This window comes from Salvelinus alpinus, chromosome 16 (assembly GCF_045679555.1).
Source record: "Salvelinus alpinus chromosome 16, SLU_Salpinus.1, whole genome shotgun sequence".
Lineage (NCBI taxonomy): Eukaryota > Metazoa > Chordata > Actinopteri > Salmoniformes > Salmonidae > Salvelinus > Salvelinus alpinus.
In genome coordinates this window covers 30,253,102-30,280,743 of record NC_092101.1, presented here as the reverse complement: position 1 = coordinate 30,280,743, position 27,642 = coordinate 30,253,102, and the positions used below count along the sequence as shown (strand labels likewise).

At 42.4% G+C, this 27,642-nt stretch overlaps 1 protein-coding gene across 5 annotated transcripts in view; it reads left to right on the top strand.

Annotated features, from left to right (window-relative positions):
* Nucleotides 1-27,642, top strand: part of LOC139541338 (UDP-N-acetylhexosamine pyrophosphorylase-like) — a 36,552-nt gene that overhangs the window by 7,211 nt on the left and 1,699 nt on the right. For 3 of the 5 annotated variants that reach the window (XM_071345891.1, XM_071345890.1, XM_071345892.1), the window contains 7 exons: nt 6,626-6,830; nt 11,157-11,332; nt 11,418-11,590; nt 17,702-17,895; nt 26,083-26,223; nt 26,764-26,952; nt 27,148-27,189. In XM_071345891.1, the coding sequence (XP_071201992.1) occupies nt 6,626-6,830; nt 11,157-11,332; nt 11,418-11,590; nt 17,702-17,895; nt 26,083-26,223; nt 26,764-26,952; nt 27,148-27,189 (1,120 nt within the window). The remainder of the gene's footprint in view (nt 1-6,625; nt 6,831-11,156; nt 11,333-11,417; nt 11,591-17,701; nt 17,896-26,082; nt 26,224-26,763; nt 26,953-27,147; nt 27,190-27,642) is intronic. The other 2 variants (XM_071345894.1, XM_071345893.1) reach the window with 1 other exon arrangement.

Here is a 27,642-nt window from a genome sequence, read left to right as displayed (position 1 = left end):
AGTTTCTATTTAGCTTTATAAACTGGAGCTTATTTCATTCAAGGGATTGAATTCCACCGATTTACAACAACCTCGATTATTTTATATGCTACCAGGAAGTGAAACAGACAGACGGGGAAATCGTATAAGGTTTTATGGTGCGCGATGTGTGTGTGCGCGATGTGTGTGTGCGCGATGTGTGTGTGTGTGTGTGTGTGTGTGTTGGTCTTCTCAGTTACGCAAGGGCATTAACTGAGGTCAAACCTTATGCAACACTCCCAGGTAGTGGGATGATCATTTCTGCAGGGCTACTGAAACTAACCCTTCTAACATGTCTCTGGTAAACCACTTCAAACAGCACAGTGACAAGCCGCAGCATGGAGGATTTACTGGGTTCAGATAATGCCAATCCTGAGGTTAAACAAGACCTGGCAACCGTTACATGACCTGGCAACCCTTAGGGTAAAGGGGGTAAACCATGATGGCTTGTGATGTTGAAATGGCTAAGTGGGGTCCTGGCTTTTATTTCACAAAGCACCGTCAGTGAGTTAGCCATCTAATAACTAGAGATGCACGATATATCGGTAAGCATATCGGAATTGGCCAATATTAGCAAAAACCGCTGATGTGCAAAATCGATGTCAAAGCTGACGTGCATACCTATATAACGTAGGTAGATGATGTAATGACGCCACAAAATACAGTGCTACACAGAACAAAAGCAGAAAAATACTAGGCGCACTTCGAACAAATAAACAAGTTCAAGTTGAGCAGTCATTTGAAAGAGTAAGAACATTTTCAGCGAGACAACTCAAAGGCGAAATCCATTAACGCCAAGATAATCGTTCTCTGTCATGGATGATGTTGGCATTCGCCGACTGGTCGAGCACCTCAAGCCCCGGTACACAATACCAAGTAGGCGCTACGTTTCGGTTGTTACTCTACCAGAGTTACACAATATTGTTGAAACGCACATCCCTGAGCTACTTGCTTTGGGCGTCACTGCTATTAGATTCACGACTGACATTTGGACCAGTGACGTCAGCCCCATGAGAATGCTGAGTCTGACAGCACAGTGAGTCGACGAGGATTTCGTAGTGAGGAAAGCCGTATTGCATGCTCAAGAATGTGCAGGTTCTCATACCGCTGCTGCCATTTTAATTGCATTTGAGAACATGTTTTAAACTTGGAAACATGAACACACTTCTAGCTCCATTCGAACAACTAACTTGAGAAATAAGCTAATCAACTGCATCTGCAGCAGACGTGAAAGCCGACATGGCATTAACGCCTGCTCAACAAAACTGCAGACTCAGACCGTGGGGTTAAAACTTGCAAAACTACTCTACAAGAGGCTGTGAACAAGCGATTCGGTGGCATTCTCTCTGAGCCTCTACTGTCGCCACCATGCTCGATGCTAGGTACAAGGACTGCTACTTTGATGCAGACAAGAAACAGGGTTTACGTGAAATGTTAGACAGCTGGACAAGATGGAAATGGACACAGTGATAGTGCACACCGAGGAAGAGAGGCCACGGACAGACAGAGTTGAAACTTCACTGCTTGACATGTATGATGAAATCCAGGTTGAGACTAAACAAATGAACAATGAAACAGCACAGCAACTAAGTGAAATATATAGGTTTTGATTATGTTTTACTGGTAATGGGGACATGCATAAATGCCAACAAAATAACTTTGTTTCAACTATTTAACTGTACTAGAATGCTTTAAAGGCCGCTAAAATTGTAAATATCAGTATCATTTTTTTGGCAAGGAAAATATCGGTATCGGCCAAAAATGTATCGGTGCATCCCTAACGACACTTATAACGCTTAACACTGATTCATAATAAAAGCTGAGATATGGGTTTATTGAGAACATCAATTCAGTCACACCATTCCCTTGTCCAGTTTCTCATTCTTCATGATCTAGGAAATATGGCGTTGTTTGAGAAATTTAACTGGCGTAGTCTTGTGAAATAGACTACTTCCTTGGAGTAAAACCTCTGAATGTTCATCAGGCCTGACCTATAGCCGGGGATGTCCAGCCTGAGGGATGAAGGAGAAAAGCGGGAGCTTCTGGTTCTGCTTGGGACGTAAATGGGGTGCTGCTCACTGTGCCCTCACTCATGAGGTCATCCAGCTTTGCGTCAGTTCTTAAGTGTGTGTGTGTGTCAGGGCAGCCATCATCTACAGCAGCAAGCTGAGGATACATACACCCCAGGGTGCGTATGAATCAGGATAGCCAAAGCCTACAATAGCACCTCCCAGTCAACTCTCAATGGCTTAGGACCCTTGTGTGTGTATGTGGTGTGTGTGTATTTGTGGGCTAATCACTGACTCACATAGCAACAGTTTATTGTAAGATAAAGTAGAGCTGTATAATAAGGGTGTTGTTGACCTGGTATGTTTAGATAGTTCAATTACAGTCAGTCAAACTCAGAATAACCCATAGAGATTATCTTGCTGTTTCACCTGCAATGATTATCAGAACTCCTTGCCAAGGTAGATTATACTTTAGCCATAAAAAGTCCATAGTGTTCTTGAGTTTTGGCAACCATCACAAGTATGTTTAGTTTGAGTTATATTGCTTGAATAAGCTATAGGCCTATTGTTTGTACCATATTTCATAGTTCTACAGTTGCCATGGTTCCCTAGCAGGAGCCTAAGCAGAGGGCTCCTGTACATTTTTGTGAATGTTTTTAATTTATGGCATTTTTTAAAACTTATTAATTGTTCATTCATAAAAAAACATATGTAAGGGATAAATGGTGACATTCTGTACATTACCTTATGCCTTTTCGGAGTTTATTTTTCCATGGTAATGTACAGAATGTAGGCATTTATCCCGCTTATACCACAATTGCCAAATAAAACAATATGAAAGCACACATTTACCGGTATAAATACTTTTTTTTGTAAATCTATACATTTTTATAAGCAAATTCCTACTTATCTTTCGATTGCTAGAGACGCTAACCAGTCGTTCATTCTTTGTTCCGTTGCCATACTCGCTGGTAAAGTTCTTATCCCTTGCTTGCTACGGCTAACACAATCACGATAGCCAGAATAACAGAAAAGTTGCTGTTTTTTATTGATATTCATTTGGATACATCCATAACAATGAGCTGATAATGCCCAATTTTTGCCTGGCATAGCTAGAAAAGTTTGCCTTCTCATCAGGGCACTCGAAACTGTTCATTACGAAGAGCTTGCATTGCCAGAAGCTAAATAGTAAATTTGTTACGAACAAACCTGAATAAAAAAAATATCAGTTGCTGAAAACAGCTCGTCAAACTTTGGGAGGAATTGACGCCATAGCGCCACTTGCGTCATGACTGCAACAGTAGGAACCAGAGAAATTCATGTTCATCACTCACTACATTGCTAGCTAGCTAAGGTTTTATTTACATTTTATTTTTTTACTTTTTCTTGTTAATCCTGTGTTTACAATGTATCCAATTTCCGTTTGTGTGGTTGTTGGTTTAGCTTTCAGTAACTTTGTAGCAAGTACGGTCTGCATGTGTAGGTTCTTATTGCGTCATTATTGCAAGGTGTCTATATATATATATATATATATCACTGTCCCACATTCCGTGTTGTGTCGTGCATATGAACAGCCCTTAGTCGCGCTATATTGGACATACACCACACCCCCTTGGGCCTTACTGCTTAATTATACCATGAAATTGTTGAATACACTTTTCTGATTGGCTTGAAGGGCATTCTAGAGCGTGCATTAGTTCCGTATAACGCACTGTGTATTTGCACGGTAGAATTCAATGGCTATAGTTCATTCTTACATGTTCTATGTCCAAGCTGCTTTTGAAAGAAAAAGTCGAATTGAGAACCGTTATTCAATTGTTGAGTTCGATTTTCCAAATGGCAAGCTAGGACTTTTTTGGGGTTAGCTAAACTAGCAAGTCTGTTTGGTTACCAAGGCACCTACTGTAGCACGCTATCTAGTTCACTGAGGTAGCAAGTTTATGTTGAATACATTTCTATTGGCAATTGAACACATTTCTAGTAACAAATGAGGCAAAGATTTTTATAACTAAACCAAGATAGGCTATGGTCTGTCGTTTCCAGTGGGAACAGATGAGTCACAGTGGGCTGAACAAGCAAGGAGGTGGGTAGAGCCAAGCACGCGCTAGTGAGATCCTATTGGCCCGTTCTAGCATACATCTGCATATTTACGTTAGGGAATATTTACACTGTGTATTGCGCGTGTGAAATAACTCAATTAGACTTTGCACTCCTTCTAAACAACGCAATTTTTTTAATTATTTGGTGAAGGCTAAAGTCTATAAAACTTAGTCCACTCTGTTCATAACAGATTCTAGTTTTGGGAACAGAAAACTCTGACATCAAATTTTCATCGATGAGAAAATTTGCTCAATGTAGGCCAAAATCCATCTTCTAACCACTGCCTGCCAGTGGGCTTCATCTCACTACCATATTTGCTAGTGAGTGGAAATGTCAAGCGGATGCTGCATATTTATATATCCAGTGAAATATCTGTCTCATTGTTCTGTGGTAGAGGTGTGCAGTGATGTGGGGAGGGCATAATTACAAGGCTGCTCTTGAATTATTATTGAAATGTGGAGTGGTTTCTTGCACCGTGTAACTGCCGTAGCATCATCCAAGTGGGTGCTTAATTTTGTTTGTCGTGAAGGAGTAGCTAGCTAGCTACAGTTGAAGTCAGAAGTTTACATACACTTAGGTTGGAGTCATTAAAACTAGTTTTTCAACGACTCCACAAATTTCTTGTTAACAAACTAGTTTTTGGCAAGTCGGTTAGGACATCTACTTTGTGCATGACACATCATTTTTCCAACAATTGTTTACAGACAGATTATTTCACTTATAATTCACTATCACAATTCCAGTGGGTCAGAAGTTTACATACACTAAGTTGACTGTGCTTTTAAACAGCTTGGAAAATTCCAGAAAATGATGTCATGGCTTTAGAAGCTTCTAATAGGCTAATTGACATCATTTGAGTCAATTGGAGATGTACCTGTGGATGTATTTCAAGGCCTACCTTCAAACTCAGTGACTCTTTGCTTGACATCATAGGAAAATCAAATGAAATCAGCCAAGGTCTACAAAAAAGGTAGACCTCCACAAGTCTGGTTTAACCTTGGGAGCAATTTCCAAATGCCTGAAGGTACCACGTTCATCTGCACAAACAATAGTACGCAAGTATAAACACCATGGGACCACGCAGCTGTCATACCGCTCAGGAAGGAGATGAGTTTTCTCCTAGAGATGAACGTACATTGGTGCGAAAAGTGCAAATCAATCTCAGAACAACAGCAAAGGACCTTGTGAAGATGCTGGAGGAAACAGGTACAAAGTATCTATATCCACAGTAAAACGAGTACTATATCGACATAACCTGAAAGGCCGCTCAGCAAGGAAGAAGCCACTGCTCCAAAAGCCAGACTACGGTTTGCAACTGCACATGGGGACAAAGATCATACTTTTTGGAGAAATGTCCTCTGGTCTGATGAAACAAAAATAGAACTGTTTGGCCATAATGACCATCGTTATGTTTGGAGGAAAAAGGGGGAGGCTTGCAAGCTGAAGTACACCATCCCAACTGTGAAGCACAGCGGTAGCAGCATCATGAGGATGGTTGTTGGGGTGCTTTGGTGCAGGAGGGACTGGTGCACTTCACAAAATAGATGGCATCATGAGGATGGAAAATTATGTGGATATATTGAAGCAACATCTCAAGACATCAGTCAGGAAGTTAAAGCTTGGTCGCAAATGGGTCTTCCAAATTGACAATGACCCCAAGCATACTTCCAAAATTGTGGCAAAATGGCTAAAGGACAACAAAGTCAAGCTATTGGAGTGGTCATCACAAAGCCCTGACCTCAATCCTATAGAGAATTTGTGGGCAGAGCTGAAAAAGTGTGTGCGGGCAAGGAGGCCTACTAACCTGACTCCGTTACACCAGCTCTGTCAAGAGGAATGGGCCAAAATTCACCCAACTTATTGTGGGAAGCTTGTGGAAGGCTACCCAGAACGTTTGACCCAAGTTAAACAATTTAAAGGCAATGCTACCAAATACTAATTGAGTGGATGTAAACTTCTGACCCACTGGGAATGTGATGAAATAAATAATAGCTGAAATAAATCATTATCTCTACTATTATTCTGACATTTCACATTCTTAAAATAAAGTGGTGATCCTAACTGACCTAAGACAGGGAATTTTTACTAGGATTAAATGTCAGGAATTGTGAAAAACTGAGTTTAAATGTATTTGGCTAATGTGTATGTAAACTTCCGACTTCAACTGTACCTACTACAAGGTACATGGACTGCAGTGGCTTAGCTCAAACTTAAACTGACTGAGTTCTACTATGGAAAAGACAGACGGTGGGAGACCTTTGAGACAGCGCTTCCTGCCTGCCTCTGGACTTTCTCTCCCAGCTTGACCACCTCTCTCAGATCAACATTCAAGCCATGAACTTTGTAATAACTGTCCATCTCATGTGGTTTTTCTAAAAAAAAAAAAGTCCTTTGAAGCGCTTTGAGATTCTGTGAAATGTGAATTTATTATTATCTGTACATGTTGTAAAATAAATGATAGTTTTGTACATTAACTGTTGTTCAATTGTCTCTCCCAGGTCTGCGGTGTATCTCCCAGAGCAGGGTGGCTGTTCTCCTGTTAGCGGGCGGCCAGGGGACCAGGCTGGGGGTGTCCTACCCTAAAGGCATGTACGACGTGGGCCTGCCCTCCCACAAGACCCTGTTCCATATCCAGGCAGAGAGGATACTGAGGCTGCAACAGCTGGCAGAACAGAGACATGGAGCCAAGTGCTACATCCCCTGGTGAGAGTGGGACGGGCAGATAAGGGCATAATGATACACTATGGGGGATATACTGTATAGAACATACAGCACCCCAGCAAACTGACCACAAAGCACTGTTTCTCAATCCATTCCTGAGGAGCTCATTTTTGTTTTAGCCCCATTTGTGAAATCACAAACAAGCCATACAATGTTGTTATTGTATCAAAAATACGTTGTTTTTTTTATGTTCCCTTTCTGTTCTCCAGTTTCATCGGTCTGATTATTTACTAGACTTAGATAAGGAGCCTTCAGAAAGTATTCACACCCCTTGTCTTTTTCCACATTTTGTTGTTACACAGTGGGATTAAATTGATTTAATTGTAATTTTTTTGTCAACTGTGTACACAAAATACTCTGTCAAAGTGGACGGAAATTTCTAACATTTGTAAAATACTCATTTATCTTGATTAGCTAAGTATTCAACCCCCTGATTCAATACATGTTAGAATTCCCTTCGGCAGTGATTACAACTCTGAGTCTTTCTGGGTAAGTCTCTAAGAGCTTTCCACACCTGGATTGTGCAACATTTGCTCATTTATTATTTTCAAAATTCTTCAAGCTCTGTCAAATTGGTGGTGGATCATTGCTAGACAACCATTCTCAGGTCTTGCCATAGATTTTTAAGCAGATTTAAGTCAAAACTGTAAGTTGGCCAATTCCAGTGGTAAGCAACTCCAGTGTAGATTTGGCTTTAGGTTATTGTCCTGCTTAAAGGTGCATTTGGTGGAAAGCAGACTGGACCAGGTATTTAGTGAGGATTTTGCCTGCGTTTAGCTCCCCCCAAAACTTTTTTGCAGTATTTAGTGGTTTGCTGCAAACAGGATGCCTGTTTTGGAATAATTTTATTCTGTACAGGCTTTCCTCATTTCACTCTGTCGATTAGGTTAGTATTGCGGAGTAACTACAATGTTGTTGATCCATCCTCAGTTCTCTCTTATCACAGCCATTCAACTCTGTAACTGTTTTAAAAGTCACCATTGGCTTCATTGTGAAATCCCTGAGCGGTTTCCTTCCTCTCCTGCAACTGAGTTAAGAAGAACACCTGTATCTTTGTAGTGACTGGGTGTATTGATACACCATCCCAAGTGTAATTAATAACTTCACCATGCTCAAAGGGATATTGAATGTTTGGTTATTTTTCTTTTTTTACCCATCTACCAATAGGTGCCCTTTGCGAGGCATTGGAAAACCTCCCTGGTCTTTGTGGTTGAATTTGTGTTTGAAATTCACTGCTCGACTGTATGTGTGAGGTACAGAGATGAGGCAGTCATTCAAAAATCATGTTAAACACTTATTGCAAACAGTGAGTCAATGCAATTTATTATGTGACTTGTTAAGCACATTTTTTTTCTTCTCCTGAACTTATTTAGGCTTGCCATAACAAAGGGGTTGAATACCTATTGACCTAAGACGTTCCATCTTTACATTTTTTTATTAATTTGTAAACATTTCGAAGACCATAATTCCACTTTGACATTATGGGGTATTGTGTGTGTGTGTAGGCCAGTGACTGAAAATCTAAATTGAATCAATTTTAAATTCAGGCTGTAACAACAAAATGTGGAAAAAGATAAGGGGTATGAATACTTTCTGAAGGCGCTCACCTGTATCTATCAAGGAAGTGGTTTGATCCCGGAAAGGAGCAGGATTATAATTCCCTGTGGAGTAGATGAAGGAAGTCATTAAGACGATTCGGGAGTGGGTTGACGGAAGGAGACGTCTTGCTGGCGTCCAGGGTTGAGCTGGGCTCTGTCTGTAATTAAGGTCAGGGTTCAGGACTAAGAGCTCACCATGAGATGCCAGGTGACATTCATTCCAGTCATAAGGAAGTACTTCTGGTTTTGTCTAGTCATGGGTGATCAGGGTCGTTTAAGATGAGGCCTTTTTTCTCTCTCTTTTCTCATCAGCATGGCATTATTTCTATTACAGCATATTGGATGACTGTCATTCATATTGCATTCATCCAGTTCAATGTAACATTGATAAGATTAGGCTACTACATAATACTCTAATTTTCCTTATACCGGTCATGACGTTTCTACAACCTAGCCTATGAATGAAAGTTACCAACGTATGTGCACACAGTTCGAGAAATGTTTTTGAGGTGAGACAGTGGCACATGCAATCCCGCCTTACACGCTCTTGCCTGCATCTAGTTGATATAGGGTGTAATCATTAGTCCAACAGTTGAAAATGAGAGTTTCTATTGGACAAATTCAGCTATGTTTATCCCCGTTTTATTCCGTTTGCTTCCGTTTTAAAAAACTTTTTTCAACCGAATTGGCAGAATGAATACATACCTGATCATGCTTAAACACAGTTTACTATCATAGCAGCCACATTGTATTCCTTCTCGCGCTCTCCTCCTCTCACCTTTTCCCTTCGTTTGTGTACTTCAATGCACAATACATCAGCTGTATGTGACCAGGTGAAAAACCTTTCCAAGGCAAACCATATCATAACCGTTACACACAGCCTACATCATTGTCACCATATTAGCTAAAGTAATGTTATAGTCATCATAGCTAATAGAACTAACGCGTTAGTAAACCTGCTAAAATCATGCGATAACGTTTGTGTCAAGGTAAGTTTTTGGTCATTAAGCAGTTTATACCGGTGGGCCCCGGTTGCACTAAATTATTAAAACCAAAATCTTACCTTGAATTGGAGAAGTTCCAGTGTTGTGTTGGATAGTCATAGCCAGCTTGCTAACATGGCATCCATCTTTTTGAGTAGGCTAAACTAGCTAGCTGCATTTGCTAGCTAAATAAGTGAAATTGAAAGTTTAAAAGAATCTCTTGCTTCTCCATTTTGGAATAAATATTTTTTCAAAACTGTTCAACTATTGTTTTTCGCTCTCTGAGTCAACTACTCACCACATTTTATGCACTGTAGTGCTAGCTAGCTGTAGCTTATGCTTTCAGTACTAGATTTATTCTCTGATGCTTTGATTGGTTGGACAACATGTCAGTTCATGCTGCAAGAGCTCTGATAGGTTGGAGGACATCCTCCGGAAGTTGTCATAATTACTGTGTAAGTCTATGGAATGGGGGTGAGAACAATGAGCCTCCTAGGTTTTGTATTGAATTCAATTTACCCAGTGGAGGACGGAAGCTAGCTGTCGATCTTCATGGCAAAATAGTTTGTTTTAATAAATTATTTGGTGACGTGATTTATATTTAGTATAGTTTTATCGAAAAAGGATAACTTTAACTAACATTTTTTTAAATGAAACTCACTGAGGAGGATGAACATCAACTGTTGTTCATTAGTGCTGAGGGATTAGTGCTTTTTGGGTTCGGTTTTGGTTGAGTTTTAGAAGAAAAAAAACAATAATAAATGCATTGTGGGTTCAATGCTGTAACACGGAATAAAACAATTGATGGTGAGTGACTGCTCATTACTGTCACTTATTAGGCTATAACCATCTTATTTACTTTACTTAAATAAAATATTCAATCAAGTTGTCGGGTAGAGATGCCTAAGCAACCGCTCTCTATCCCCCTCGTGTCTCTCTATCGCTCTTCCTCTCCATGTCTGTCGAACTGCCCCACAGGTTTGCCCCAAGAACCAATGAGAGCAGGCAGCTGTAGGGCGCAATGGATTCTGGTCATTGTAGTTAATTAGCACGTTGTCTGCGCTTAATTGGTTATTTAAAAACAAAAAATAAACGGACATTTCAGTTAATGTTCATAGAAATAAAATGAATTAATGGGTTGCATCTCCATCACTAGGTCACGTCGTTGCCATGTTCGGGGGCTAAGGACTGCTCGGTCTAAATTACACTATAGGGGCTTGGGTATACGATGACATTAGTGAAGTAGAGACATTTAGTAAGAATAAGCTTTCCCATCATGTCAAATTTACTTTTATTCAAATGGCAATTATGTCATTAGCTAGCAAAGTTTGTACAAAATAGCTAGCAATGCTAACGTTAGCTAGCTCAAATCTGGAGGCCTCCCCTTAATCTTAGCTAGCTAAAGTTAACCACATTGCCACCATGTATTTTTAGCTTTAGTCAGATCAGAGCATTCAGATGTTAAAATTCATCTGGATGAAAATGTTAGCCTAATCTGGCAATGTGGATTATGAATAATTTATTGCCAAAGTTATTTTATGGGACTTCTTATGAGTCACTGATACAGTGAAAAGTCAAACTTTTGATAAAAAAAGCAATTGAAGCACTGTCTTGAGAGTTGTATTAGTCTTGAATCAAACCCAATGTATCACCCCATTCTCCCTGTGCATAATGACCAGTGAATGAATGAATCATGAACTGAATTGTGCCTCCTGATTTCCCCCTAGGTACATCATGACGAGCGGCCGGACCATGGAGTCAACTAAAACGTTTTTTTCGCGCCACAGCTACTTTGGGTTGTGCAAAGACAACGTGATTTTCTTCCAGCAGGGCATGCTGCCTGCCATGGACTACAATGGCAAGATCATCCTGGAGAGCAAAAACAAGCTGGCCATGGCCCCAGGTACATAACCTAACGTGTGTCGGTGCGTGTATGTCTGTGTATTTTAGATGATAACAGGGGTCTCGTGTGTGTGTGTGTGTTTCAGATGGTAACGGGGGTCTTTACAGAGCTCTGGGTACCCAGGGGATCGTGGAGGACATGGATCGGAGGGGGGTCAAGTTCATCCATGTCTACTGTGTGGACAACATCCTGGTTAAAGTAGCAGACCCTGCCTTTGTTGGATTCTGTGTCCAGAAAGGAGGAGACTGTGGGGCTAAGGTTAGTAGCCCTCCGTCTCTTTCTCACTGGAAGTTTTTGTTCTTTCTTTCTCTCTCTAGCTGTCTCTCTCTGCCCTCTTCTGTGTCTCTCTCTCAACTGGGGGCCAAAGGTGACTCACCAAATGTGATCCAATACTCTTAAATTACTTCCTTCCTTTTCTCTCTATCCTAAATTGGTTTCCTCTCCTGTTCCCCGCTCCCTCTAAGCCAATGTGCACAAAGGCTTTGAACTGAAAGCAATATGGTTGGTCACTTTTGAATAAGAAGGAAGAATTAAAAATTAATTTAGATAAATCCTTGATTTCCTGGTTGTTCATCTCCTTTTATACAATACCAGACCAGGAAGTAGTCTTGGTTCTATGTGTTCAGTGAAGGTGTGTTTTGACTGTGTTTCGGTAAGAGAGTGTGATTGAGGGGATCCTATTAAACTGGCCCGGGTAGGCGGAGTTTGCAACGAGTAAAAACGAATTGCATTTGTTTTGGAAACGGGCTGCCTCCTGGGTGTGAGCCGGGCGCCCCTCTGGCCGATGGTGAAGTAGACTCAAACAAAAGGGACTTAGGTTAAGCACGTGGAGTGATGAGTAAGATTCTGTGCTTTCACATGCCAAAGTGATTGCTTGTGATTAAAACGCTTTGCCTGCCTTCCCAATGAAAACTAGTTAGATATTCAAACGTATATTTTATGGAAAATAAATGTTGAATGTTTCTGTACGATGCATCATGCTACCTTGTTGACAATATTACAGAGCAGCTCAGATTACTGTACCATTTGAGCGGGATGCTCCTCCCTCAGTCTTTTGCATGGTCACATGATGGACCATAGCCCAGTGCAACCTGGGCCAGTTTAACCCCTTATTGAAACAGTGAAAACTGCCCTGGCACGACTTCCTCTATAAAGACCTGCACTTCTAATTCACCACTAGGTTGGGGTGTAGTCTGCTATCATTCAGGAGTTCAGTAGCAGAGCGCTGAGGTCTGAACAGTGGAGTTTTTAGCCAGACAATGTAAGGAACTATATGATAGACTATTCCATTTAAAACACATCCAGGGATGCGCATTCATTGCTAATTCAAGTATTTATCTCTAGTTTGATGGCTGAGATTATATAGGACACATAAACTAAAATCTATACTGAACAAAAATATATAAGCGCAACAATTAAAAATGTTACTGAGTTACAGTTCATATAAGGATACCAGTCAATTTAAATAAATTCATTAGGCCCAAGTCTAGGGATTTCAAATGACTGGGCAGGTGTGCAGCCATGTGTGGCCCTGAAGGGCATAGGCCCACCCACTTGACAGCCAGGCCCACCCACTGGGAAGCCAAGCCCAGCCAATCAGAATTTGTTTTCCCCCACAAATGGGCTTTATTACAGACAAAAATACTCCTCTTCACCACCCCACCCCCCTGCAGATGATCCCGCAGGTGAAGAAGCAGGATGTGGAGGTCCCGGGCTGGCGTGGTTACACGTGGTCTGCAGTTGTGAGGCCTGTTGGACGTACTGCCAAATTCTCTAGAGTGACATTGGAGGCAGCTTATGGTAGAGAAATTGACATTAAATTCTCTGGTAACAGCTCTGGTGAACATTCCTGCAGTCAGCATGCCAATTACACACTCTCTCAACTTTAGAAGTATGTGGCATTGTGTTGGGTGACAAAACTACACGTTATAAAATGGCCTTTTACTGTCCCAAGCACAAGGTGCACCTGTATAATGATCATGCTTTTTAATGAGCTTCTTGATATGCCATACCTTTCAGGTGGATGGATTATCTTGGCAAAGCAGAAATGCTCACTAACAGGGATGTAAAACAATTTGTGTACAATTTCAGATAAGCTTTTTGTGTGTATGGAACATTTCTGAGATTTCTATTTCAGCTCATGGAGCATGGGACCAACACTTTACATGTTGTGTTTTATATTTTTGTTCAGTGTAAATAACTGCTGCAACTATATGAAGTGAGTGGCCTGGTTTTACTACCTCATTATGGACAGTGAGGGAACCACATAGCCCTCCAACACAGACAAGGCTTGGCCCACTCAGCCTATAGTATCACAAGCCTCTTAGGTGCGTTCAACAAAGGAACTAGTTCACGAACGTTCGTTAACATATTCCATTTGTTTTGTGTTAGCTGCGAACATTGGCTAACAGTCTGAGAAGCTAGTGTGCAGCGAAAACAGGTGTCTATTTCGGATCTAAACTGCCTCTAAAAATAATAGTGGCCATGTACTGTAAACTTTCTACTATTTTTAGGTGAAGTGAATGGGAATACCTAGTCAGTTGCCAGCACAACTGAATGCATTCAACTGAAATGTGTCTTCCGCATTTAACCCAACCCCTCAATCATTTAGTAGAATGAATTTAGTAGGAATACTTAAGTCATTCCCAGTTTGAATATTGTTGCTACAGTAATCCTTACAAAAAGTAGGTATTTGATGTTTCACCGTAACATTTTGGAATGTTCAACTGAAATTGTTACTCTGGCAACGTGTTCGCCGCAAACAGAAGCCTTGTTGAACTCGCCTCTGATATATGATCTGTTTTTTCTAGACAATGAGTTTGGGCACAGTGTACTATTTTTGATAGGGAAGAAAACTTTACAGGGAACAGTGGTTAAATACGAAACTTAACTGGGTTTTTTTTCTCAGGAAAGCAACAGTTTTTACTACTTGTTTAACTAGCGTGGCAGTGCAACTATTAAACAATTTTTCTTTTTATAGTTTTTTATTTATTTGACCTTAATGTTGGGGAGATCTGGCTCAAATTCAGCAGTACAGCATCCCCACCATGCGTGCGCGAAACACACACACCGTGAGGCCAGTTCATGAGTAATGTGAAGAGAATAGAAGTAGTAAGACTCAGACTTGGGTGATTCGTGGGAATTACGAGCAGAGATGGGGCCCTAGCTGTTCTATCATCCATTTCCTCCTGATGGCAGCTTTGTGATGTATAACATCCTCTCATCACTGTCTCAGGACAGGAACACGCGCACAAACACTCAGCAATATTGTAGCTGGCTGGTCCCAGTTTGACACTAGAAGCTGCTATTACTCTTCATTAGTGTGCTTTCTTACATTAGTGGACAGTCCTCCCTCACCCTCTGTATTCCCCCTAAACTCCTTCCTATCTCCTTTAGTTAGTTATTACTGACAGGCCTGCTCCTGTTGGAACAAACAGTTAGCAGTTAACACACACACACCAATGCTCTGCAAGACCTTCAGCAGATTGTTCAGTTGACATTTTAGGCTTTAGTTCTGCATTATTGGCTTGGGTTCTTCTCAGTCACTTGATAGACCATGAGATTGTCCCTAAAAATAAATGTAATGCACTACATGGCCAAAGGTATGTGGACAACTGCTCATCAAACATCTCATTCCAAAGTTGTGAGCATTTCATATGGATTTGGTCCCCCCTTTGCTGCTATAACCGCCTCCACTCTTCTGGGAAGGCTTTCCACTAGATGTTGGAACATTTGCTGTGGTGACTGGCTTCCATTCAGCCACGAGCATTAGTGAAGTGGAGTACTGATGTTGGGCGATTAGGCCTGGCTCGCAGTCGGCATTCCAATTAATCCCAAATGTGTTTGATAGGGTTGAGGTCAGTGCTCTGTGCAGGCCAGTCAAGGTCTTCCACACCGATGTCGACAAACCATTTCTGTATTGACCTCGCTTTGTGCGTGGGGTCATTGTCATGCTGAAACAGTAAAGGACCTTCCCCAAACTGTTGCCACAAAGCACAGAATCGTCTAGAATGTCATGGTATGCCGTTGCGTTAAGATTTTCCCTCACTGGGACTAAGAGACCTAGCCCGAACCATGAAAAACAGCCCCCGACCATTATTCCTTCTCCACCAAACTTTACAGTTGGCACTATACATTGGGGTAGGTAGCGTTCTCCTGGTATCCGCCAAACCCAGATTTGTTCGTCAGACTGCCAGGTGGTGAAGCTTGATTCATCACTCCAGTGATCGCGTTTCCACCGCTCCATAGTCCAATGGCGGCGAGCTTCACACCTCTCCATCCGATGCTTGGCATTGCACATGGTGATCTTAGGCTTTTGTGCGGCTCCTCGGCCATGGAAACCGATTTCATGAAGCTCCCAACGAACAGTTCTTGCGCGGACGTTGCTTCCGGAGGCAGTTTGGAACTCGGTAGTGAGTGTTGCAATCGAGGACAGACTATTTTTACACACTTCAGCACTCGGCAGTCCTATTCTGTGCGCTTGTGTGGCCTACCACTTCGCGGCTGAGCCGAGAACTGCTCCTAGAAGTTTCCTCTTCACAATAACAGCACTTAGAGTTGACCGGGGCAGATTTAGCAGGGCAGAAATTTGTCGAACTGAGTTGTTGAAAAGGTGGTGTTCTATGACTGACACTTTGAAATACATTGAGCTCTTCATTAAGGCCATTCTACTGCCTTGTTTGTCTATGGAGATTGCATGGCTGTTTTCTCGATTTTATACACCTGTCAACAACGGCTGTGGCGCTGAAATAGCCTAATCCACTAATTTGAAGGGGTGTACACTTATGTTCCTCTAATTTTTTGGGGTACTGAGCAAATTTCAGGTTCGCTGAGCGCAAACTTGAAAGTTGTGAAAATTCTGTGCAACTTCCAGCGTGCGTTTACTGTGAACACTGAGGCTGTACCTGCTTTAAGTTAAGTTTTAACTGTGGCCAAGTAGGCTACTGTGGCTATTTAATCATAATATAAGCCTACCAGAGTGGCCTACCATCAAAAACAAGGGAGAAAATGCATCCCATAACATTTTAACATGGAAATGGCTGTTTTGTAGTTCAGCTTACAATTGCGGCCAAAGTGTGGTGTTTGTGTAGGCCTACATTACATGAGACTTTTGAAAAAAACATGCAGGGCTTGACATTAACCTGTGTATCCCCTTGTCCTTCAGTCAAGGAGGTGACTGAAAATGTTCTGTGTTGTTTGATTCAAGAAAACACTTTACAAAGTTAAATGCATTATTATTCCCATACTATTATTACAGAGAATCAGACAAATTATGCTACCCTCTGCCTAGTGGCTACTTAGCTTATTCAAGCCTGTCTCAAAATATAAAATTATCCCTTTAAGACTAACATTTTTTTTTACCTGACGTGCTTTTCAAAGATTTCTGGAAATGTACATGTTTTGTGCTCTTGTAGGAAGAAATCACTCCCCTATTGCTGACGACTCACTAACTAGCAAAGGATATTAACAGAATGTGCACACATGGTTGTTTCATGCAGCTCTCGCTTTGATCTTAAAACAAGCGCATCTACTCAAGACCGCTCATGCTGTAAACACAGTCCAGTTCAAAGTAAATGGCACAGATCCATATATGGCAATGGTCTATTTGCATATAAACCTACTGAAGCTCTTATTGGTTATGCCGCACCGGTCTGTGTGGAGTACGGGCTGAGGCATGCGTGTCAATGCAATAGAAACCTACTCTGATGTGTTCTGCAGACAACTAAGTCTTGTGTAGTTTGTTTTGCATACTAATAAGTCTTGGAGAGTTAGTTTTGTGTTCGTATGTTGCTTTGAAAGTGGCTAATATTGCATTGATTCTATCACAATTGCCACAGTAAAGGGAAACGTTGATAGTGTTAACTAACAGGGAAAACTCTGAACTTCACTCAACTTTCTAATCTCGTGCTTCTCCGTGGGCGGATACGGTATTTCTGCACGGCAGTCTCGCCCCGTGCACCACACAGTTTAGAGGGAGCATTGATGTCCACATACTTTTGTGTGTATATATATATATATATATATAGTGTATTTAACTCCAAGTTGAGAGCTGTAGTAAACCCATTCCTGTTGTGTGTCAGATTAAGAGCTGTGGTGTGGAGGTTCTGATAGGATCAGAGGAATGCAGGGACCCACCCTCGTATCATTAACTGACAAACATTACAGTTGATGTGGATTCTTGCCCCAAGACTAACCCCCTCATCAAGCCCAGCTCTGTCATTTTGACTACCAACCAGATGGGCTGAGGGCTGGATTTCTGATTCAGACCAAAATGTAGAGTCAAATGCTATTTTTAAGAATCCCATCCATATCTACATTTCTGAGACGTTTTGACCCAGGTAAAATCCCTTCCTGTGGCATCACTTCCAGGTTGTGGAGAAGACCAATCCAACGGAGGCGGTGGGCGTGGTCTGTAAGGTCGACGGACGTTACCAGGTGGTAGAATACAGCGAGATCACCTTGGCTACGGCTGAGAAGCGCAGCGCGGACGGACGGCTGATGTTCAATGCAGGAAACGTTGCCAATCACTTCTTCACCCTAGCCTTCCTCAGGGACATCGTCCAGTGAGTCTCAACACACACAAACATTTATGCAAACACACACACACAGCCACACACACCTCCATACAGTAAGTGAGTAATTACATGGTGAATGTGTATCCCTCATTAAGCAGGTATTTGAGGTCATTACCTGCCTAGTGGAAGCCTCAACCTGAGAGCTTAGTAGTGGCCTTGGACATAGCTGGTTTCTAATGAGCAGTGTCTGTCAGCTGATATATCCCTGGAAACATCGCAGTGACTTTAATGAATACCCAGAATCTAAGGTGAAGTAAATGAAAGGAGCCAAAGCTGAAATTTAGTTTGGACTTTTTTTTTCCCTCTTCACTTTTAACAGTTAAAACCAAGTGTGTGTTTCAAAATTCCTGATCTCACTCTCTCTCTGCATCCACCTCGCTCTCTCTCTGCATCCACCTCGCTCTCTCTCTGCATCCACCTCGCTCTCTCTCTGCATCCACCTCGCTCTCTCTCTGCATCCCCCCTTTCAGTTCAATTCAAATGGGCTTGATTTGACATGGGAAACATATGTTTCCATTGCCAAAGCAAGTGAAATAATCATTAAACAAAAGTAGGGCTGTCCTTGACAAAAAAAAATCTTAGTTGACCAGGAGTCGTCTGTTCTTTTGACCAATTAATAACATATTTTTTATTGACACATTTGATGTGTTTTAATCAAATCAACCATATTCACTGAGCTTGCCTGATGCTTTAAGCACACTGTTTGATTAAATAATTAAGACACACAAATGATTAGAGGGAGTCCGACAGCAATTGATTTAATTGTGCCATAATAATAGTAATAACAGTAAGGAGATCAAGAAAAAGGAGCATTATTATAATTATATTTTTTTCTGACAATTTGGAGCAGTGTAAACAACACTACATAAATGATACCAGGGAGGCTGTTCTGAGGGACAAAAAGTGTAAACCATTCATAACAGCAAAGAAAAGATTAAAAACAGCTGAATTTGTGAAAATGTTTACTTGACATGTTGTTGTGAGGCTTGATGCTCATGGAATGAGTAGGCTATTAAACAAACACTCAAACAGGCAACAGAAGCAGGATCTGTCTTATTTCTGTAGATATTGATTTATAAAGCCACGCACATTTAACAGTTAGGCTATTGATTATAGACCTAATTAAGTTGTGATTTCCTCTCTCCTCACTTTTCGTAGAAAAGGCAATGGCAGTTTTCTCTTCTCCACATTCTGCTTCTGCCTCCGCTGCATTGTTCTCAACACCAATGTACTGGTTAACTTTGCTATTATGCACATAGCAACATTGTCTAGGAAAAGGCGCCAATTCAACAATGCACTGATGTGTTTCAGAACCGCGGACAGCTATCACTATCCAACACGGGAGAAAGCGCGTTTGTTTTACCATTGTTCTTATGTAATATAACCATATACAATTTCAGTAGCACATGTCTTAGAGTGATGAACTGTACCATCCCCAGGGCCTCCACAATGGATTAGTCCACTCAAACAGATGCGAATCAGACAGGTGTCTTGTACACCACGATATTTGTATTTAATTTTTTTGCTACTGCTCAACTAAAGAAATCTTGGTTGACCAACAGCCTATCGACCAAACAATCGACGATGGCCTTTTACTGTCCCCAGCACAAGCTGCACCTGTGGAATGATCATGCTTTTTAATCAGCTTCTTGATATGCCACCTGTCAGATGGATGGATTATCTTGGCAAAGGAGAAATGCTCACTAACAGGAAGTAAACACATTTGTGCACAAGTTGAGAGAGATGTTTTTTTGTGCGTATGGAACATTTCTGGGATGTTTTATTTCAGCTCATGAAACATGGGACTAACACTTTTGCATTTATGTTTTTGTTCAGTCTAGGATTTCTATTTCTTTTTGCAATTTAGCAGCTATGAAACAAAACAGCAGAAATACTTTGAAAACAGCTACTGCAGCATTTTTCTAACCCTAACTCACACATGTGCTCATACTTGACTTTTTACTATTTTTATTCAATGTTATGCTCGTACTGTAGAGCCCTGCAACTTGACCAACCGCCAACGTGGCTGGGGATATAGACATTCTTACCTGCCAATACCTAAATCTACCCGCATTTGGCAGGTGTTAATTGTATGCCCTGGATATGGGAGTTTATCAATTTTGGATTTGTTTTCAAATTCTTTGTGGGTGTGTAAAATATATGGGTCTCTAATATGGTCATACATTTGGCAGGAGATTAGCAAGTGCAGATCAGTTTCCACCTCATTTTGTGGACAGTGGGCACCTCCTGTCTTCTCTTGAGAGCCAGGTCTGCCTCTCTCATTAGCAAGGCTATGCTCACCGAGTCTGTACAGTCAAGGATTTTCTTAATTTTGGGTCAGTCACAGTGGTCAGCCACTGTGTACTCTCTGTGGGGTCTTTGTTGTTCTCGCTCTCTCTCGCTCTCTGTATCCCCATCTTTCTCTTACCCACTTTCTCTCTCTCCTCCCCTGTACTGGATGGCCGTGGTTTTGCAAGCTCGATCCAACTTTGCTATTTTGTGATTATTTTGTTCTACTTTATTTGCAGGGAATGTATCTGCTATAATTTCTTACAACCGACAATAACTTTTGAACATCAGATCGGCAGTTACTTACCTCAATTCTGACTTCTATTCATCTGGCCTGGGCTCTTTCTGTAATTCCGACAAGGATCAGCTGACTTTAGAGGCAGGAGTGGGGGGGTTCCTGGCGAGATTAAGGTCAAGGGAGAACCAGCCACCTCTTCCCTCCATTCTACTGGCCAATTGATAATAAGATGGATGATCTCCGATTGTGGATTTGCTACCAACGGGACTCTCAACTGCAATTTTCTCTGCTTTTCTGAAACATGGTTCTTGGACAAGATGGATTCTCCATTCACCGTGCGGACAGGACAGTTGAGTCATGAAAATTGAGGAATTGGGGGTTGGCCTCTTCAACAACAACTGGAGTGCTGACCCGACCGTGGTGGAAGTGTTGACCCATTGTTCACCCGTTCAAGAGCTAACCACCTCCGTCATCGGCTTCATTAGGAAATGCATCAGCAACGTTGTCCCCACAGTGAAGGTTTTCTGCTTCCCCAATCAAAAGCCCTGGATTAACATGGAGGTTGGCGCTAAACTAAAGGATGGAGCTACCGCAAACACGGCTATCGCAGACATCCCTGAGACTATGGCTGAGGACAGGAACAAGTATAAGAACTCCCGCTATGACCTTCTCAGACTCATCAAACGAGCAAAAGGGAAATATAGGAATAAGGTGAAGTCATATTACACAGGCTCCGCCATGTGTCAGGGGCTACAGTCCATTACGGATTACAAAGGAAGATCCAGCGTGATGCCGCTCTACCGAACGAGCACAATGCATTTAACGCTTTGATAATAACATCATGCCGCGTGTCAGGGCCGCCACCGACTCAGAAAATTGGGTGATCTCGCTCTCTGAGGCCGACGTGAGTAAAGTCTTTATTCAGGTCAACACCTGCAAGGCCCGATGGTATTCTAAGGTGCGTTCTCAGAGCATGAGCAGAACAGCTGGCCGGCATATTCACAGTAATTTTTTACCTCAGTCTGTAATCCCCACATGTTTTAAGATGACCACCATCATTCCTGTTTCCAAGAACTCTAAGGGTTCATGCCACAATGACTACCACCCTGTAGCACTCACATCTGTAATCATGAACTGCTTTGAGAGGCTGGTTAATGGCACACATCAACTCCATCATCCCAGACACCTAGACCCACTCCAATTTGCGTGCCACCCCAGCAGAGCCATAAGCGGCGCAATCTCAATTGCACTCCACACTGCCCTCAACCACCTAGATAAGGAGAATACCTATGTGAGAATGCTGTTCATTGACTACAGCTCAGTGTTCAACACCATTGTCCCTCCAAGCTAGTCACCAAGCTTAGGACCCTGGGACTGGGGGCCCCACAAGGGTGTGTGCTTAGTCCCCTCCTCCCTTTTTGCCCACGACTGCATGGCCGCGCACAAATCCAACACCATCAAGTTTGCAGACAACACGACTCTGGTAGGCCTGATCACCGGCGATGATGACCTGGCAGTGTGGGGCCGGAACAACAACCTCTCCCTCAACATCAGTAAGACCAAGGAGCTGATCGTGGACTACAGGAAAGGGGGTGGGGGGAGTTGTGAGTACGCCCCCATTCACATCAACGAGGTTGCAGTGGAGCAAGTTGAGAGCTTCAATATCTGTGTCCAAATCACAAAGAACTTAATGGTACACACACACACACACACACACACACAAAGTCGGGAAGAAGATGCTACCACATCTCTTCCCCCTCACCAGGTTGTTTGGTCTCAAATCCTCAAAGTTCTACAGCTGTACCATTGAGAGCATCTTGACTGGCTGCATTACTGCTTGGTATGCCAATTTTAATATATATTTTTTTATTTTACCTTTATTTAACTAGGCAAGTCAATTAAGAATTAATTATTATTTTCAATGACGGCCTAGGAACAGTGGGTTAACTGCCTTGTTCAGGTGAAGAACGACAGATTTTTACCTTGTCAGCTCAGGGATTTCGATCTTGCAACCTTTCGGTTACTAGTCCAACGCTCTAACCACTAGGCTACCTGCTGCGATCGAGGGTAGTGCAATGGCACTGCCCCCGATCGCATGGTGCTACAGAGGGTGGTTCAGACAGCCCAGTACATTAGTGGGATTCAGCTCCTTGCCATCCGAGATCTATTTATTTTTTACATTTAACCTTTGTTTAACTAGGCAAACTCAGGCGACGCTTGGCCAATTGTGCGCCGCCCTATGGGACTCCCAATCACGGCCGGTTGTGATACAGCCTGGATTCAAACCAGGGAGTCTCTAGTGACGCCTCAAGCACTGAGATGCAGTGTCTTAGACCGCTGTGCCACTCGGCAGCCCAGGCGGTGTGAAAGGAAGTCCCGGAAATTGTTAGACTCCAGCCACCCTAGCCATAGACTGTTCTCTCTGCTTCCACACAGCAAGCGGTACTGGTGCATCAAGTCTGATACAAACAGGCTCCTGAACAGCTTCTATCCCTATGCCATAAGACTGCTAAATAGCTAACAAAATGGCTCCATGGACAATCTGAGTTGACCCATGTATTTTATTCTTATTTTTGCACTGTCTCTATGCACACTCACAAGGCCCTACACACTTATGCACACTGACACTCACTCACGCACATAATATGCACATACATTTATTCACCTCCCTCTGCAACTGAATCCTGGACTTCCTGACGGCAACAACACGTCTGCCATGCTGATCCTTAACACTCGGGCGCCTCGGGTGTACTTAGTCCCCTCTTGTATTCCCTGTTCACCCACGACTGCGTGGCCAAACACGACTCCAACACCATCATTAAGTTTGCTGACGACACAACAGTGGTAGGCCTGATCACCGACAACGATGAGACGGCCTATAGGGAGGAGGTCAGAGAACTGGCAGTGTGGTGCCAGGACAACAATCTCTCCCTCAATGTGAGCAAGACTAAGGAGCTGATCGTGGACTACAGGAAAAGGCGGGCCGAACAGGCCCCGATTAACATCGACGGGGCTGTAGTGGAGCGGGTCAAGATTTTCAAGTTCCTTGGTGTCCACATCACCAATGATCTATCATGGTCCAAACACACCAAGACAGTTGTGAAGAGGGCACGACAAAACCTTTTCCCCCTCAGGAGACTGAAAAGATTTGGCATGGGTCCCCAGATCCTCAAAAAGTTATACAGCTGCACCATCGAGAGTATCCTGACCGGTTGCATCACCGCCTGTATGGCAACTGCTCGGCATCTGACCGTAAGGTGCTACAGAGGGTAGTGCGAACGGCCCAGTACATCACTGGGGCCAAGCTTCCTGCCATCCAGAACCTATATAATAGGCGGTGTCAGAGGAAAGCCCATAAAATCGTCAGACTCCAGTCACCCAAATCATAAACTGTTTTTCTCTGCTACCGGAGCGTCACATCTAGGACCAAAAGGCTCCTCAACAGCTTCCACCCCCAAGCCATAAGACTGCTGAAAAATTCATAAAATCGCCACCGGACAATTTACATTGACCCCCCCCCCCCCCCCTTTTGTACACTGCTGCTACTCGCTGTTTGTTTGTTACCTATGCATAGACACTTCGTTCCCAACTACATGTACCAATTACCTCAACTAGCCTGTACCTCCGCACACTGACTCGGTACCGGTGCCCCTTGTATATAGAATTGTTATTCTTATTGTGTTACTTTTTATTATTAATTTTTATTTTAGTCTACTTGGTAAATATTTTCTTCTTCTTGAACTGCACTGTTGGTTAAGGGCTTGTAAGTAAGCATTTCACGGTAAAGTCTACACTTGTTGTATTCGGCCAATGTGACAAAGTTTGATTTGACTCTACACACACGCACACCCATACAATCATCATATACGCTGCTGCTACTCTGTTTATCATATATCCTGATGCCTAGTCACCTTACCCCTATACATACAGCGCCTTCAGAAAGTATTTACACCCCTTTTTCCATATGCTGAATTTCCAGTGGATTAATTTGAGATGAGTTTGTCACTGGTCTGCAAACAATACTCCATAATGTCAGTGTAATTATGTTTTTCAATTTTTTTTAACAAATTAATTAAGAATGAAAGCTGAATTGTCTTGAATCAATAAGTATTCAACCCCTTTTGTTATGGCAAGCCTAAATAAGTTCAGGAGTAAAAGTTTGCTTAACAAGTCACAAATTGCATGGCCTCTCTCTGTGTGCAATAATAGTGTTTAACATGATTTTTTTTAATGACTACCTCATGTACCCCACACATACAATTATCTGTAAGAGAATTTTAGAGAATTTCAACACAGATTCAACCACAAAGACCAGGGAGATTTTCCAATGCCTTGCAATTAAGGGCACTTATTGGTAGATGAGTAAAAACATTCAATATCCCTTTTGAGCATGGTGAAGTTATTAATTACACTTGGGATGGTGTATCAATACACCCAGTCACTACAAAGATACAGGTGTCCTTCCTAACTAAGTTGCAGGAGAGGAAGGAAACTGCTCAGGGATTTCACAATGAGGCCAATGGTGACTTTTAAAACAGAGTTGAATGGCTGTGATAAGAGAGAACTAAGGATGGATCAACAACATTGTAGTTACTCCGCAATACTAACCTACTTGACAGAGTGAATAGAAGGGAGCCCATACAGAATAAAAATATTCCAAAACATGCATCACGGCACTAAAGTAATACTGCAAAAAACAGGGGTAAAGCAATTACATTTTTGTCCTTAATATGAAGTGTTATGTTTTGTGCAAATCCAATACAACACAATACCACTCTCCATATTTTCAAGCATGTTATGGGTATGCTTGTAATCATTAAGGACTGGGGAGTTTTTCAGGATAACAAATAAATGGCGTGGAGCTAAGCACAGGCAAAATTCTAGAGGAAAACCTGGATTATTCTGCCCTCCACCAGACACTGGGAGATAAATTCACTTTTCAACAGGACAATAACCTAAAACACAAGGCCAGATCTACAATGGAGTTGCTTACCAAGAAGACCGTGAATGTTCCTGAGTGGCCAACCTACAGTTTTGACTTAAATCGTCTTTAAAATCTATGGCAAGACTTGAAAATGGTTGTGTATTAATGATCAACAACCAATTTGAAAGAGCTTTAAGAATTTTGAAAAGAATGGCTAAATATTGTACAATCCAGGTATCCAAAGCTATTAGTGACTTACCCAGAAAGTCTAACGGCTGTAATCGCTGCCAAAGGTGATTCTAACATGTATTGACTCAGGGGTGTGAATACTTATGTAAATTTGATATTTCTGTATTTCATTCTCAATAAATTTGCCAAAATTTCAAAAAACCTGTTTTCACTTTGTCGTTATGGGGTGTGTAGATGGGTAAAAATGTAATCCATTTCATATTCAGGCTTTAACATGACAAAATGTGGAATAAGTCAAGGGGTATGAATACTTTCTGAAGGCACTATAATCTACCTTTTATCAATCCAGTATCCCTGCACATTGTAAATATGGTACAGGAACTGACCTTTAATATATGTGTGTGTGCGCTTGTTCTTTTATATCTCATGTTTTTTTGTATTACATTGTTATTAATTACTGCACTGTTGGAGTTAGAGCTCGCAAAAAAAGCCATTACTTGTGCATGTGACATTGAAACTTGAAACTCTCTCTCAGGATGTTCGAGCCTCAGCTGCAGCATCACGTGGCCCAGAAGAAAATCTCGTATGTGGACACGCAGGGACGGCTAATCAAACCCGACAAACCCAACGGGATTAAAATGGAAAAATTTGTCTTTGACATATTCCAGTTTGCCAAGTAAGTGCAGTGATTTTCCAGCTGGCTTTAGCATGTGTGGAGCTGGCTGCATTTCCCCTTAACCTGCGGAGAGGAAAGGGGGAGACATAGCCAGGCATCCGTTAGTAAGACCCAGGTCCTGACACCCAGATCTCTGGAGCCCCAGCTTCCATCCCCCATCTCCTTGGCAGGTTCCAGGACCTCAGACACCTAGCCCAAACCCCAGCTCCATAGCCACTGCCCCAGAGCCAGCCCAGCCCTCCTCCTCCTGCTGCTGGGGCCTGTAAGATATAGGTTTTACGAGCTGCTCCAGTCTCTCTCTCTCAGCGGTTGATTCATGACATCACCTCTGTGTCATGTTGCTGCTTTTAGAACTTTACATGGAGTCAAAGGATTCCTCATTGCAATGAGGACGCAATTCTATGTGGCTCTATTTTAGAACTCTGCCATTCTCAGGTTGTTTTGATAAAGATGATAAATATGTTTTGTTGTTCTGGGGGTGGGTTACCTTGGAAACGGTAGCACTAAAGATGCATTTTCACACTGTTTTGTGTGTCTCAGGGCCTTTGTGGTGTATGAGGTTCTTCGTGAAGACGAGTTCTCTGCCCTGAAGAACGCCGACAGCCAGGACGGTAAAGACACGCCCACCACTGTGAAACACGCCCTCATGTCCCTGCATCACCGCTGGGTCCTCAATGCTGCAGGACACTTTATAGATGAGAACGGGACACGTGTGCCTGCTATACCCAGGTGAGAGACAAACACACACACACCAAACACACTCACAGTGAGTATACATTCTATTTATCTCTCCACCTGTTGTCACGTTCATCACCATATAGTCTCCCTGTCACACCTTTTCCACAATCCCACTTTTTCTCACAGCATCCCTCTCACGGTTCCCCTTAACCCTGTGTGTCCTGTGTAATGTTTTAATGTTTCCAGAGATGGACCTGCAGGATGTGGCACAGCTGATGTCAACCAGAAGTAACTATTCTCTGTGCTACTGACTGAGTTACTGCATGGTGATGGGGCTTTGGCTTTCACACAGTTGCTCACTGTAACCCACTGTCACACACACACCTGGGCTGTGTCTCAATTCTGTATACTGGCTTCCTCTGTCTCCTGTCCTACTTTCACCTGATCAGTTTATTATCAGTGTGGGTGAAGGGAAGGAGAGGAAGGGACTATGATGTTGAGATGCAGCCTGGGGTTTAGCTGTGCTAGGGCCCAGGTCAAAAGTCATGGAGGTCACAGGGTACCTGACCTGCCCACTGACTTGGTTACTGTCCAATAGTCTTCATATGCATCCTTCCTTCCTTTCTTTATTTAGCCAATCAATGGTCTGCATGTGATTAGGTCAGTGTAGGCCAGTTTATCATCCTGTTGGTTTCACCAATCAAACCATACTAGAGCAGTGATTATCTCAAGGAAGGAGGG